Here is a 16,583-nt window from a genome sequence, read left to right as displayed (position 1 = left end):
CTTCAGTGATCTGCAACAATCCAAAAAGTTTGTTTTGGAATGGGGGAGGTTATCTTATGAGGAAAGCTTGGACCGGCTGGGCCTGTATCCATTGGAGTTTAGAAGAATAAAAGGCAATCTTATTGAAATATATAAGATCCTGACAGGACTTGACAGGGTGGATGCTGAAAGGATTTTTCCCCTTGTCGCAGAAACAGGAACTATGGGATACAGTTTAAAAGAATAAGGGCCTTCCATTTAAGATGGAGATGGGTAGAAATTATTTTCTCTCAGAGGGTCATGAATCTTTGGGACTTTATCCCTAGAAAGTGGTGAAGGCAGTGTCATTGAATATTTTTAAGGCAGAGGTATATAGATTCTTAATTAACAAGGGAGTCAAAGGTGTACTGGAGGTAGACAGAATGTGGAGTTGAGGGCACAATCAGATGAGCAATGATTAAGTTGAATGGCGCAGCAGGCTTGAGGGGCTTCTCCTGCTCCTAATTTGTATGTTCATATGTTTGTGTGTCAATAATGTCAAGCAGTTCAGGTCCAGTGTTTCTCCTGCCTATGGAATTCTCTCCCAGTCAATGTCTTCACCTGGAACTCTCACTGTGCTATGTGGAACTTCAAACGTTAGATTAATAAAAAAACTTATATTTATGTAGCACCTGTCAAAAATTCACATCCTCAAGATACACTAATCCAAAGTCAAATGACCACTGGAAGATTATACAAGCCATTTATATCAGTAGCTTAACTAATCTGTTTCAGTGGTTACCATTGGGGGATCATTGGGATGGACTAAAATTGCATTATGATATTTTTCCAACTTTGAGCAGGCAGACCTTGCCACAGTTTAACATCTCATCTGAATTTTACGACAGAATTTTACAGCCCGATTGTGTAAGGGTCGGGACCATAAAACAAGATGTCGTTCAAAAGTCCATTGACTTTGGTGGGACCATAAAATCGCACTGGCGTAAAATTCCACCTTATATCTATTTCCCGCAGTAGCTCTCCTTGTGGTCATTAGTGCTAGTTTATTTTCAGTCTTATACTCTGGTCCATAGCCATTGGGAATACAGGCGGGACCGTAGGACATGTGTATGTTAAGAAAATAAGAAAAATTGAAAAAAGATGTCATTTGACCAATCCAATTCATCCCCTTGGTATTCCAATTCTTCTAGCCTAACATTAAACTCGGCACCTGGGCACATTTGACTCATTAACTATACCTGTTAGAATAAAGAACATTTTTAAAAGACTTGTTTTATATCACTCCTCCCCGCCCATCCTTTCCAGAAGAAATGGGTTGCTTTCAGGCACTTGGTTCCAAAAGCGCCTGCCAGCCTCCTGGTCTGTATATTTCAGCATCAATGGAGCTACAGTACCATTTTTAGTCATGTTGCCTGTTGTGGACAATAACCGTACATAGATTACGGATAACATCTGAAGCTGAAAGTATACTCCAGAATCCGTTGTATGTCATGAGGTCATAATGTCAACCTCGTTACTATTTGATTCTATCATTTAAAATTTCCTGTGTCGTAGTTTTGAAAGAATTATTATCAAGGATTTTCCGCACTGAAGTATGTTTATAGGTATATACACACACATGTCTCTAAGCTGGGTTTTTTTTCCATTCTGAAAACACCAGGGTTAAGTTTTTAGGCACTTGACCTTGTTGTAGTTGTCCACTAATGAAAGAAATGATAGCCACGGAGGAGGACCTCAGCATTCCTTCCTCTCTTGCTCCTGCAAAGCTATAAATCCCTGCTCCACACACTCTCCCTCTGAAGCCCAAACCTATCCCATGTAGTATTGGAATAGCACAATGATTATGTCAGAGGGCATTACATTCCACTAGTTGCAGTCTATTTGTAATGTTGAACTGTATTAGAATACTAGATAAGCATGAACTAACCATGAAATCTTATGTTAGAATGAGACTTAAATATATTTTGTGTAACTATTTTAACACATACTTCATATCAGTACTTAGATATTTGTTAGAAATGAACAAAGAGTGCACTGTTCTTTTTTGTTCAAATTATATAGTTGTTGTTACAGTTTCTGATTTCTCTGCCAATAACAGTGAATGAGTAGCTTGTAGAACACGAGTCTGTTCAAAGCAAATCAAAGCTGATGACCATTCACTATGAAGGAAAAGCAAATTGACAATCCTAATGTGTGACTGATGTTAGCTTAAGGGTCTCAATTGAGTGCCACCTTTCAGCAATTTATGGAAAAATGGATTGGGGTTGATACTTGTGTAGGGCTTCACAAATGATGCATACTTGGCTTCCTTTCAAATGTCATGCATAGACTAATCCGATTAACTTTGATGAAGCCCTGATACGTCAATAGCAAAACTACCCAACACTGGGTGAAGTTCAGAATAACTCTAATGTGCCAGCGGTATCAAGAATTGAGCTGCACAGAGATATACTATAAACAGCTGCTTTTCGTATCTACATTTATCCCACCACAGTTGACATAAGATTCGGTATTGGCGATTACACTGAAGGTGTTAAAAATCGACAGAATCTAAATCATTGTAAGCACGGTACTACGTTTAATTGTAAACAACACAATACGTTAGCATCAACCGGGGTTCACTTATTAACAGGAGTCTGCTAAATGTTTAAGATGGCGGTTTGCTTTAAAAAAATACTTCACAGATTTTATTGAAGCGCTAACAGGCACCCAGGGCTAAGTTGGCACAGAAGTATATAACGTTTCTCCTCAGGTAGTGGGTTAGCTGTGTTTTCCTCTTCAGTGCTCTGGCACATGTCTGTGGTGAGCTATTCTGTTTCCCCTGATGAATACTCCTTGTCGGGATATTGATCCCAGTGTTCTTGCAGTCCCATGCCTCAGTTATACTGCACCAATATTGGGCACATTTCTGACATTATTGTCAACAAGCAGCCAGTACAAATGAAAGCACATCTAAGAAACAGTCTGAAACAGTCTATTTGCAGATTTTTTTCAAATCACAGCTCAATCAGCCAAAACAAAATTGCTTAACACAAACACATAGGTTATAGCAAACAGTGAGGCAATTAATTTAATGCGCTGAGCATTGACATTTTGATCATCAGGGAACATTTTATGCTTAAATCAGGATTCTGTACTTAAATGAATTGGGAATGCTATTTAAGGAGAGTGAGGGAGAATGGATTTGTCCACTGCAGTGCTATACAGTAGGAATGAATAGCAAGAGCTTTGGTCCCCACGGGTATCAATATAATGGGACTGGACTGGAAGCAGTTGGGCTCTTTGAAATTCAATTAAATGTGGATTACAGAAACTAATAGAAAATAATTTTGGATACTACTTTTTTTCTGAATTAACGTGACGTGAACTCAATTCAGATATAATTTGTATTGCTGAAGAAAGGGACATGCTGTCAAAGCTTTTCGTCCAGCACACATCAGGACAGACACAAGAATGCCAAATTTCAAAGGGCACAACAATTTATGCTGTATGAGAAAAGGGGTGCTGATTAGTTGGCAAGTGGGTTCTGATTGGTTGAGATGTTGCCACAGTGAATGGACCAGAGAGCTGTTGTTCCCCTTGTTTTTGTCCATTCAAAAAGGTGCAATATCTGGACATGTTCCTTTTGCCTGCAGAGGACAATAGCTTCCTCATGCATTCACCTTGGCAATATCTCGCTCAATCTGAGCCAACTTACCAATAAATCAGCACCTTTTTTCTCATATAATATACGTTGTTGTTCCCTTTGAAATTTGGCATTCTTGCATCTGTCCTGATGAGTGCAAGACAAAAAGCTTCGGCAGCATGTCTATTTTTTCAGCAATACTCAAGTTCTGTACTACCAAGTGGCTATATAATTTGTATTAAATCCTGCGATTTAAGACATAAAATGCAGTCACCTTCATTATTCTGTCACTTGTTAGAGAAAACTAGCTCATGTGAACACTGAAGGACACAGGGCAGTGGTCTGATTGTCACATTGTATATCAGAAGTCTAGACTAATAATACAGAGTGTGGGAGCACACTTCCCACAAAGTAGTTTGATCATTTGAATTCACTTTTGAAAAATCTAGAATTAAGCCAAAAAAAAGGCTGGTATCAGTAAAAGTGCCTTTGAAGTTGTTGGATTGTCATTAAAATCCAACTGGTTCACGAATGCACTTTGGGGAATTAAATCTGCCATTTTACTCATTTTGGGTTATATATGACCCCAGCCCTGCAGTACTGTGATTTATTTTTTTAAATTCCCTTCTGAAGTGGCCTAGCATATCATTCAGTTATGTCAAATCTCTATGCCACCTTGGCAGGGCAACTAGCAATGGGCAATAAACGCAGACCTTACCAGTGTGCCTGCACCCTTAGAATGATCATATATAAAAATAACCTTCACAAGTATGATTTAATAACAGCACAGTAGAAGATTATGTTTGCTTAATGTTAGCAGATGTTCAAGGAACCTTTATTAAGTAAAACAAAGTGGGAGCAATGAATTTGATTTAGTTTCAGTTTTTTGCTATTTCCAATATATTAAAATGAGTTAGTAAATAGATATTTTTCTTGTACACAACATTGGAAACTGGGTTACTTTTTCTCCATTTTGCTTTTACTTTGTGGAGAAATTTACACAACATTCTTTAAATTATGGGACAGCACCTTCATGCCTAGTTAAAACTTTATTTCTCAAAAGCTGTAATAAGAAAATCTACAGCCAAGTCCTGAAAACATAGCTACAATTTATTTAATTTCTGTCTATGTTTCACTGGCTAGCTAAGGAGAAGGAAAAAATACCACTTCATAATATGGGGCTCCTTGCATCATAATGGCGCATTGTTTAATTCCATTTCTTTCGATATGGTCTTGAGGATCAGCGAGAATTTGAGCTTTGTGGACTCTCATGCGTACGATAGGCACACATGAAGAAGATACCTAGGAAAGAAGTGAATACATTTGTGTTCTGCCATCAAATCAGCACAGCAAAAAGTGCAATTGTGAAATGATATAATGATAACCCAAAAACAGGTACAATTTGCCACAGCAGCAAAGTAGTTATGATGCAAGACCCCCAATGCAGGGGTCATGAGTTCACCATAACAAGTTGTGAAACTGAATTCAAAAGGCTGAATTTAACTGGCCATTGGTGATGGGCTGGAAAAACGGTGAGAGGAAGCACTGGTAGGGGAACCCGACATCTTCCCCGCCATGCTTGATTGCCAATGGCGAGAGATGTGGTAGCTCAGCCACCCACTCAGTGGCCTACTGAGTAACCACTAAGCAGCCACTCAAGTGTCCAACTGAGAGCCCTTTCCCCCATCCACGGGCATTTTTCGTGCATCAGAAGGTCCTACCGCCATTTGGGGAGGCTGCCAAGTAAACCCTGAAGGCCTCCCAGTGAGTTTTGGAGGCCCTCTTTGATGGCCCACAAAGGCCTCCCATGGAAATGGTTACCCACCCGGCAACAGCACGATGCTGCTCCATGACCCATTGCCCCCTCTATCGTTGCAGCTGGCTGCCAGACCCTGACTTCCCCATGGAAATCTACTACCTCTCCCTGGAGCTGCAGACTCAGCAATGGTCACCACTAGCAGTGGCACTGATGGGGATGCTGAGCTGCTAGGCCTCTGATTGGTCTGGTAGGTCTTGGGGAGGGGTGGTGGGGGTTGGGGGGGGTGGGGGGAGGGGTTGGAGTGGGAGCAGGAGGTGGGCTGCCATCTTTAATTGGCCACCACCAGCAATATGCTATCAAGGTCCCATCACCTGCCTCCGTGGGGTTGTATCCCACTTTTTGTCCTGGCAGCGGGACTTCCAGGTAAGTGACAAAATTCAGCCCAATGAATTTGAAATTGATCTGACAATTATTATGAAAACACCTGCAGTTGTTATCAAAGAACAATGGGTTTATTAATGTCTTTCAGAAGAACATTTGGCTCATAATATGCATCGAAGATGCCTGATTAAAACAAGCATTAGAGTACTGGGGAGAGTCAAACAATGTGTAAAGAAATCAAGATATTTTGCAAAAGGACCTCTGATGACAGCAAGGAAGAAAGTTGTAGGTCATAACCCAACTCTGAGACCACTCCATTCTTTTCACTGGCTCTTCCCAGTTCTCTTTCAGTCATAATTGAGTGAAACTATCACAGCTTTTACATCTGACAATCATTTGCACAGACTGTCAGTACCATTGAGAAAGGAAATCTCTAACTTCATTTCAGTTTTTCTTAAGAAGTGAAGCAGAGCTGAATGTGCATGGATTTAACATATTTGTACAAACCTGCTAATCAGATTCTCAAAGTTAGAAAGCAATAAAATGCCCCATCACCATTTTTATATTATTGTCACTGCCTTACTGTACTCACCAATGCCTACTGTTTAACAAAGGATACTTTAAAAAGTAGCGGAAGAGGAGAGAGGACTTATGTTAGAATGATTTCTTTGTATCTGTTCTTAAAAAGAGATCTGTTCCTGAGAATCCTTTGACTAAAAAGTTCACTGTTGAAGCTCTCCTGATGGGTCCTATGTGTGCCCAGTACAGAACTGAGCCTTATACTCCAGCAAGCCTCCAGCTTTAATCCCTGGTCATTGTCATGTTAACTGATCTCAGCTGGCATGGCATACAATCTCGTGTCCTTAGGTTGGGAGAGAAGAACCAGCCAGAGCTCCCACCTCCAGCAGTACGTTTGGCTGCATGGAAAGTTTGGCCCAAAGAAGATTAGGCTCAGCTATGGTATCCCCTCCCTGGCAAAATAATATGCCGACACTCACATTGTGGATCAGACATGAGAAGTAGCAATAGAATGTAGTTGTAATGCAGAATTATGACCTAGCACTTTCAGTTGAGGGTAAATTTGCTTTCAATACTCCATTGTAATGCAGGTTGTACAGAGAAGGAGTGAAGCAAAATCTTACGTGCAAATTCTTGATAAATTTAAGAATGTAAAGGAATTCTTCTCTTGTATAACATAATGTCCTACCTGCAAAGAAGTTGAGCACCACAGCCACCCATCCAATGATATAGGACCAGGAGAAGCGCCAATGGCCATACCGCTTACCATAATAGTTTACTGTGACTGCTGTATAAATGGCCATGGCTAGCAACACAAACAAACCTACCAAATGAAAAGAGAAGAGGCATAGCAAGAATAAAAGTTAAGACGAACTGGAAAGAGTGAATGACATCATGGCCCTGTGATGATGCTTGAAATCATTTACATTACTTACATGAAATAAAGTACAAAATGCCTGCAGCAAACGTTTTATCAACTTTGTTGAAGGAAGAGTACTGCATAAATGCCATGATGCCAATGATGATGCCAATGATGCCTGCCAGTAGGGACAGGATCATGAATGCTCGTGTGGCATCCCAATATGCTGGAATAAGTCAGGAAAGACAAAGGGTAGTATCAGTTATTTATCAATATACATCAGAACAAAGTCAATTTAAATTCCATTGTAACTAGTGGAAAAAGACTACATCAGAAAAATAAGAAATAAATAAAGCATTTTATTGTCACTTTGACTGCAATATACATCTATTGAATATGGTTGCCTTTTCTTCCCTCACCCAAGCTTCAAGTAAACTGATGACAGTTGCTGACAATATTAGAAATATTACCAAATTGATGCTATTGTGTGCCTCTCACACGAGAGACAATGCAAATAAGACAGACCTGATAACACCAGTGCTTTAACTTGCTGCATTTATTTTGATAGAAAATTAAATGTCTTGGATTGCAGAATGCACCATTTGTGAGAAAGTGATTGTTTAATCTGGGCTGTAAACATTGGAAGAGTCATTAACCTGAAATGGTTTACCTGAACTAACCTGAACTCTGTTTCTCTCCACAGATGCTGTCTAACCTGCGGAGTATTTCCAGCATTTTCTGTCTTATCAGGAATATCATCAATGTGGGCAAATAGCAATTTACTCTGATTCACTAATGGAACTAGCCACTTCTCTAATATTAAATTGTAAAAATAAATTAAAGGAACCATTGTCTGCTGGACAAATATTCACAAGCTAAGTGGTGAATTTAATGTGATTTTTTTCTATAGTATTTTCTATTCTTTGGTGATTAAAGCTGTTTCGATCTGCAGTAGAATTAATTCATTCTGACAAACTAAAGACATGCTAACCCAATACTGAATAGTGAGACAGTTCTCACTATTTCAAAATACACCTTTTTATCCAAAGAACTGCTCAAATTCAAAGGCTAAACTGAGAATGTGAATGGTCAGGAAGGTCAGATATATTAAGAGGGAAAGGAAAATATGTGAATCAAGAAATGGTGAGAAACGTGGAGTAGGTTGGTCAGTACCTGAACAGGAAAGAAAGGGTGTTGTTTTGAATGGAACCCATTTCTGATGAAGGGTTACTCCCAAATTATCACTCAATATGTTCCCACCATAATTTGATTTTGTTTCTGTGCAGATATTTTGCAGATGACACGAAGATACAACTGATTGTGTTTTTGTTGCCAATGGCTGTGTCTCTAAAATTGGCAATTGAACATTGGGATATCTTGGAAAAGGACACTATGCATTTACAGATATTTATATTTATCACACCAATTAATCCTTGTGGTGTTGTTTATAAGATATTTTTAATTATTTCTCTTCATGTCATGTCTTCTTCTTTTGAAATTCTTTTGCCTCCCCCCTGTCCTTGCCTTGCACCCTTTTGACTCACCCTCTCTCTCTCACACACTTTCTCTTTTCTCTCTGTACCTTTTTGCTTGTCTTCAACTATCTTTTCTGCATATTATGCATTTCTCTGTATGCCTTTTGAGCACAATCTCTATGTGGTGGCACCATGTCTGATTCAATGGGCTTGCTGGACCAGCTGGCATCTTCTAGACCTCTTTTTATGTTCATATATTGTTTTGTTGTACATCTGTGAGCTTTCTATCTCTCTTTTTAAGTTCACTCCTACTCAGTGACTGCCTTTGAAACAATTTTAGAAAAATAACCCCAATTACTGCCTCATCTATGATCAGCAGAACCTTGGAGCTGAACTTGGCAATCACTTTGTGTTGGAGCCTTTATCAACTAGGGGAGGTGTAATTGTGCCATCATAAATCACAAGAACAATCACCTTCTAAAAACTCCCGTCTTTTTGAAGGGGAAGTACCCCTGCATCCCCACTGCCATTTTTTATATATAAACAAAATCTCTAATAGCTGCTAGTAACATTCAATGATTATCCTACTTATGCTCAAATTCTCACTAAATTTAAGAATTACACTTATTACAGTCCTAGGTTGTTGTGTTCATTCACTATGAACTCCACTCATGTCTGCTTTTGATCTCCTTACCAACACTGTCAGTGTGTAGATAGCATTTTCCTGGCAGACAATATCTCCAGAGTCCCTGGTGCATAAAACTGCCAGAGTGGCGGTATTGCATCCAGTAATCTGTTGCTGTGGAAACAATTAGTAGGATATTGCCCACACCAGCACAGAACAAGCCTCCTCCCATAAAACTGTACATCTTGCTGTTAGAGATACAACCTATAAGAGGAGATATGTAAGAAAGGTACAGATTATTATTCATTTTAGATCCTTTTGGTTACTTCAATTTCTAAAAACATCAACAAACCAACAACTGTACACAAGGCAAATTCCTTTTGGTGCCCAGTTACTTTATTGCAGTGAAAAGTTGTGTTTCTTGAGGCTTTTTAGAACATTATCCATCTGCTCTCAATGAAACAAAGGCTAACCCTTCACATCCTGATTGCTTTCTGCAACTTTCAAAGGATATGCTGAAATTTTTAGGCCCTGCTTCACTTGCATAAATGTGGGGAATTGGAGTTGATGTCTGCCCTCAAACCTTGTTTGAAAGTGCAGGGATGGGGTAATTTGCATAGCTGCTATGGGCAGTTTTTAATGCAGGTGATGTGGGTTTCGCCCACCAGCTGGAGAGCCAGTGAGAACCCCTGCATTGCCTTCTTTGGGGTAGGTCCATCAAATTAAATGCCTCTCAGGCACTTAAGTGGCCAGCAGTGGGTCTTCCCTGGGATCAAGGACCCCAGGGGCCAACAGCTTTCCCCCGTGAGAGCTGCTGGTCAGTCAGAGGCCTGCTGCTGTGCATTGCAGGCAGTGCCACCGGGGGAGTGGTGGTAGCTACCAGTAATACACCCACCAGAGCGGGACCCAGGGTTCCGGTGGGTGAAGGCGAGATGGAAGTCATGGGGTCGGTTTGTGGGAGAGTGGGGAGGGGTTCAGCAGCAAGGGCAAGGGGTGGCTTTCAATGGTTCCCTCCACCCATCCTGATGCCAGGTCCTCTCAGTCAGGCATTGAGTGTCTTTGAACCCTTTCTGGGAGTCAGCAAGAATCCTCGATAGGGTTTGCTTTTTGGGCTGCCCGCATGGTGACTACCGCACTTCAGAGCCTCAATTGGCAGCAGGGTGGGTATAGTCCTTCACAAGCCTTCCCACCCCACACTTTATCAGGAAAGAGGTGGGAAGGGAGAGTGGTCCCCACCTGCCAACCCTGCCACTCACCCACCCGATTAAATGCACCCCCCCCCCCCCCGCCAACCTCCAAACTCACCTTGAGGGAGAGCATTAAATTTCACTCGTTATGTCCATAAGCATATTGCAGAAACTGCCTCCATGAACAATCAGCCAGCTGGCTGGGGCAGCCCTATACTCCAGTGGCAGAGTGGAGGCCTTGGAATGAATTGACCTAAATCTTCTTCACATCTTATTCTCCCAAAGTGCTGACACAACCATGAATACATGTAACTTTCTATAGTAAGGGTTTGGGTTTCCTAATTTGCTTTTTCTCAGTGGGAATCATTGAGAATTCTGCCAAGACCTTTAAAGTGAATAAAGGGTGTAATTACAGGGGTAGCCTCATTGAAATGGCAGATGGAAAATTCACTCATTATACACTGCCCAGTGGAATTTAAAGAACCAATGAAGACAGGGTGGAATCACAGGGAGGGAGAGCTTTTTTTGTGCCAAATTCCTGATTCCTCACATGTTAATCAACTATTTTGCATTTTTAGAAATCTTTTATTTCCTTTCTCGGAGATGTTGCTTTATACTCAGTACAGTGTTTCGAGCACCAAGGGCCCCTGTAACTTACTAATGGGTTATTATTTATATGAGCACTTGACAAATGAGCATTGGCCGACTACTGAAGCATGGGGTGGGGGGCACCACAACAAAGTGTAATTTGATGTACCCAACACTAACAGAATACACATTCTTCCTAACCAGGTGATGTTAAAATAAACATACATCACACTATATGGCACAAATCCATTTAATATCTAATATTTCATCTTTATCAGCAACATAGGATGTTAGTGCTTCCTTTGTGGAGAGCAGGCAACCAGATAATGTTAATATGTTTGTAAAATATCAACTATTAGCGGAAGTATTGGAGACATAGCAATGGTGGTTAGCTGGTGTAGAGCTGGAGCGGAGGAAACGGTGATGGCAAAGATGACATTCATGTTGGAGATATATACATGGCAATTGTAGTGAATGTGGAGATGCTGATATAGATGGTGGAGATGTGGGTGCACTGAAGGTGATGGTGAAAGTGATGTGCATATTTTCAATGATAGTGATAGTGGAGATGATGGTAGTGTCCATGTGATGTTCTGATCCACCATTCTTTGGGATACGAATATTAATATTGCCTTTTTTTCCTATATAATAACACATAGTATTGCTTTCTGCCCAGCAGATAAAAGGTTGAGAAAAGTTCATTCATAAAAATTTGAAGGCAATCAAGGGCCTGGAACGTATAAATAAAACACATTCTCATGGATATTTTATGGACCATGTGGAAAAGATTCAAAACGAAATGACAAATAAATGATCCAAATGATAGAAATATCCTGACACTCCCAGTATATCAACAGCCTCATCAATATGATTTCCTGCTGAACTTGCTGGTGATAACTCAGCTTTCAGAATGTCTTTTTCATGCATATTTTCTTTAAAATTGTCCTTTAAATTATCTTTTGATGGAACATTAGCTCATAAAATATTTCTGAAAGAGTCCCTCTGCATGTAATGTGTGATTGTAAATCTGGTGATAAGGTTTTCGATTTTGTTACATTGTGTGCAGAATAAATCTCTCTCTTTGCTTTCTCGCCATTGTTTCAAAAATTGTTTTGTTGTCATGTATAGTGGGTGTTTCAGTCGTATAAAAAAATCTTCTGTTCCTCAAGGTGACAAGTTTTAAACAATACACTAATGTATGTACGATTTATAATAATGGGGGAAAAACATCTCGCTAAAAAAAAATCAAAGGTAGATGTAACAATTTAAGAAGCCTTGTTACAAATTAACAAAAAACAAATCAATTATATTTGAGAAGCTAACATCAGATATAAAAGGGTAATGGCATAGATATTGTGTCATTCTATAACTTTAAAGATAATATAGTAACTATGGAACTAAGCAGATTGATTAAAGCGATACAATCAAAATAATATTCATCAAAATAGTACTATTCCTTTTCACCCCTTTTATCCCCTTGGCACAGAGCACTTCTGTTAGGTAAATATAAACACACATGGAAATTAATTTATCAGGGACATAATATGAAGACCAGGACCTAGCAAATATGCTGCAATATCTTTTTAAAAACGCTGTGCAGAAATTTTTTCAATAATAGGGTAATTGAAGACTGAAACCTATTGAATGAATGGCTTGAAAGAGCTAGACACTAGTGTAGAAATGAACAATTAACAAGGTCTTTATAAAGTTGATTGTGGTTTGTTGCAAAGTTAGAAATACATTTCCACATTTTGAATACTGAATAGAGCAGACTCCAAATAGGATATGATATAGGGTGAATGAAGGAAAGATGTTTTTCTAACAATTACTTGCGGAGTTAGTAACATGATTCATACAATTAGTGTTGATATAATGCTCCAAACTGCAATTCAGGCTGTTCTTGCAATACTGTTACTCTGTGTTATTCACACCTTGCCTCAGTGTCACATTTGAGTTTTCACAGTGTTGATTGTACCGGACAAAAGAAATACTCACTTATAATCTCTTTTAAATCCCACTTTAAAAAGGTATTTTGCTTTGCCTCTAATGATTGATTTTTAACGTAATTGAAAAATTAAAATATAACTCAGGTTTTACTAAAAAAGCCAAAATATTCTTATCCGCTAATTTGATTAGAAAATATATGAAATAACTCCTACCTTTTAAACTGCTGTTTGAGTTGAGCCAGTCTCTGATACAATTCTACAACAGCCCAACCACATCCCACAAACCCAGAGGGGGAAGATTTGCAGAGTAACTTCTCAGCAGAGTGTTTTGTCAGTGTAGCTAAAAAAAAAGGCAGAAATGCATCACATGAAACCATTGTGTTTCCCACAATAAGTGGCCATAAAACAGGCGATTAGCTAGAGCTGGGTTTGTGAAGGCAGGAATTTGCTGAACATACACAGACATTGAGAATTTGGACCATGTGCATTAAATAAGCTGATGATGGGGACGGTTTCCATTCAAACTGGATCATTGTCTAATTGCAGATAAAATCAGATACACACTTTGGAAATAATGCCCTTGGCGCCATTTTGTAAAATCATGTGAAAATGTTCTAATCAACAGATTTTGATTATTTACTGAGTAAATGATAGGTTATATTTTCCAGTACAAAAGCAATAAGATGAGAACACAGTGAACATAATGCTCATTGACTTCCCACAGGGCTGAATTCATAGGATTTTCCAGCGCCATCCCCAATGAATGGTTGGTGCGTGCTTGGTCCATATGGAACCTGACACCAGAAGCTTGCCTAAAAGAAGAGGTGTACTTAATATTGATGATATTTAAAGCAAGATGGCCAGCAAGCATGGGGAATAAATTGTTGCTGCTTACACAAATGTAATGCAGCATTCATGGCAGGAGTTTTCAGCCAGGAGCAATGCTGTCCACTATTCGCACGATCTAGAAGGAAAATTATGCACTGTAAGAAGGCTGTCAAGGTAACACTACCCGGCAGTATCACGTACTGGGTAGATGGTTCAAATATGCATGTCATAAACTGTTGTATCAATTTTTTTACATTTGCTGCTGGCTCATCCCAACCCCACACACAACCGTAGAGCTCTTTCACTGCTTATAATGCATAGAAAGAAGGAAAGAACTTGGTATCGCACCTCTCTCAGATGTCCCAAATCACTTTGCAGCTAATGAAGGACTTTTGAGGTCTTACTGTTGCATTGTCAGGAAATGCAGCAGTCAACTTGTGCACAGCAAGCTCCCACAGACAGCAATGTGATAATGTTGAGATAATCTGTCTTAGAGATTTTTATTGAGGGATAAATATCGGCTAGGACACTAGGGAGAACCCCTCTACTCTTCTTCAAAATAGTTCTAAGGGATCTTTTGTGTCCACCTGAAAGGGATTTTGGTTTGTGGTCTTATCAGAATGCATACCCGTACTCCAGAGGGGCACACATTTAAGATGCCATGTACAACTGGCACTCTTGGCATAACAAACCTTGAAAGAAATTCACACAAGATTATTATATGATAGACTACTTACATGATGCCTTGTGGTTACTAACACACATTAATGAGAACATGGCTGTAATCAATAAGCCCATCTACTTTGGGTAATGTAACAAAGCAGCAGCATTAGTTCACCGTATCAGGCTGCTATTGCTGTCTAGTGGGAATGAAGAAGCAAGCATTGGTCATGCTGATCTATGCATCAATCACCCGTGTGATACATGTGTGGATAGCACATTAGCCACTAATACAGACAATCATTCTGTTAGCCTGGAAGGAGGTGGTGGCAAAAAAATATTGAGGTAGTGACCTTCACTGAGGACGGCAGCATCACCCTTCTGGCTGCATTACAGCAGGTGGCACAGGTTTGAAGCTGGCACTGTGGTGACTCAGAGTCTGTGCAACCTGTTCCTACAGTCATTGCAAGGACCTGGATATATGGCTAGTGACAAAATGACAGACGTGAGGAGTATGGCTCTGGAGCCTGCTGATCTCCATGGCATTATAGCACGCCATCTCTTTTTACTTTAACCATTAAGTACTGTACTTGTGGTGCTGCAAGATCAACTCCATCTCTAATTTGAACTTGTCAACTGCCTCTTAAGATTGTTCTTTATTGTTATCCTTTCACAGGATGTGAGTATCATTGGCTAAGCCAGCATTTATTACCTATCCCTAATTGCCCTTGAGAAGATGATGGTGAGCCATCTTCTTACGCCACTGTAGTCCATGTGGTGTAGGATCACCCGTAGTGCAGTTAGGGAGGTAGGTCCAGGATTCTAACCCAGCGACAGTGAAGGATCGGCGATATAGTTCCAATTCAGGATGGTTTGTGGCTTGGAGGGGAACATGTAGGTTCTGATGTTCCCATGCATCTGCTGCCCATGTCTTTTGAGGTGGTATAGATTGTGGATTTGGAAGGTGCTAAGGAGCCTTGGTGAGTTGCTGCAGTGCATCTTATAGGTGGTACACACACTGCTGCCACTGTGTGTCGGTGGTTGAGGGAATGAATGCTTAAGATGGTGGATGGGGTGTCAATCAAATGGGCTGCTTTGTCCTGGAAGGTGCCAAGCTTTTTGAGTGATGTTGGAGCTGCACTCATCCAGGCAAGTAGAGAGTATCCCATTGCACTCCTGACTTGTGCCTCGTAGAAGGTGGACAGGCTTTGGGGAGTCAGGAAGTGAGGTACTCACTACAGAATTCCCAGCCTCTAACCTACTCTTGTAGCCACAGTATTTCTATGGCTAATCCAGTTCAGTTTCTGGTCAATGGTAACCCCCAGGATGTTGATAGAGGGGGCTTCAGTGATGATAATACCAATGAAAGTTAAGGGGTGATGGTTAGATTCTCTCTTGTTGGAGATAGTCATCAACTGGCACTTGTATGGTGTGAATGTAACTTACCACTTATCAGCCCAACCCTCAATGTTGTCCAAATCTTGCTGCATAATGAACATGGACCTGCTGTTCCCATGACAGGTATTTTAAAAAAAACTCTTTATTCAGGTCCCACCTTTTCTCAGCTCTGGGCTGCTGATGTCTTGGAAGTATTTCAATTATAGTTGGCTTTCCAATGAATCAATGAACAATATTCAGTGAGTTTGGCTTCCACATGAACATTAGTGCTGTTAGAACAAAAAAAAAACCAACGCTTTTATACAAAGTAAGATAATAATAAACCAGTGCCAAAAATATACTGCAGAACAAAAGAATGGCTGAACAGTATCAGAAAAGAGCTTTGTCATTCCTGGAGCTTCAATCAGTTAAATCCCAGAAGAGCAAACAGTATGTCCAGCCCAAGCCCAAGCCTCAATCCATCCTAAGTATATGGAAAATCTAACATAACCCACCAAACCATTCACCCACTAACCCACCATACCCACCCATTCACTGCCCCACACTCGGACTGGACCCTTAAACTTATCAGGCAGAAAACGGCAGCCAGTGCTGTCCTCTCCGCGCCCCCCCGCCCCACCACCCCGACTCTACTCCGTTCCGTCGGAGTTGCCCGGGAGACGCTGCGCTGCGCGTTTGTTTGATTGCAGGGTTCGGAAGATCCGGGAAGAAATGTACAGCAGCGTCGGGTCGAGAAAATATTTGCTCTTCCTCG

General features: G+C 40.4%; 1 protein-coding gene across 1 annotated transcript; it reads right to left on the bottom strand.

The window, feature by feature from the left end:
* Window positions 1–2,449: 2,449 nt before the first annotated feature.
* lim2.1 (lens intrinsic membrane protein 2.1) lies at window positions 2,450–13,292 on the bottom strand. The gene is made up of 5 exons (XM_078558848.1): window positions 13,157–13,292; window positions 9,292–9,486; window positions 7,199–7,348; window positions 6,952–7,086; window positions 2,450–4,906 (listed from the first exon to the last, which is right to left on the bottom strand). The coding sequence occupies exons 2-5, from the start codon at window positions 9,464–9,466 to the stop codon at window positions 4,845–4,847; spliced, it is 522 nt and encodes a 173-aa protein (XP_078414974.1). The 5' UTR covers window positions 9,467–9,486; window positions 13,157–13,292; the 3' UTR covers window positions 2,450–4,844.
* Window positions 13,293–16,583: the final 3,291 nt, after the last annotated feature.

Source organism: Cetorhinus maximus, chromosome 2, assembly GCF_964194155.1.
Source record: "Cetorhinus maximus chromosome 2, sCetMax3.hap1.1, whole genome shotgun sequence".
NCBI lineage: Eukaryota > Metazoa > Chordata > Chondrichthyes > Lamniformes > Cetorhinidae > Cetorhinus > Cetorhinus maximus.
The sequence above is the reverse complement of the archived record's forward strand: the minus strand, read 5'-3'. Positions and strand labels throughout refer to the sequence as shown.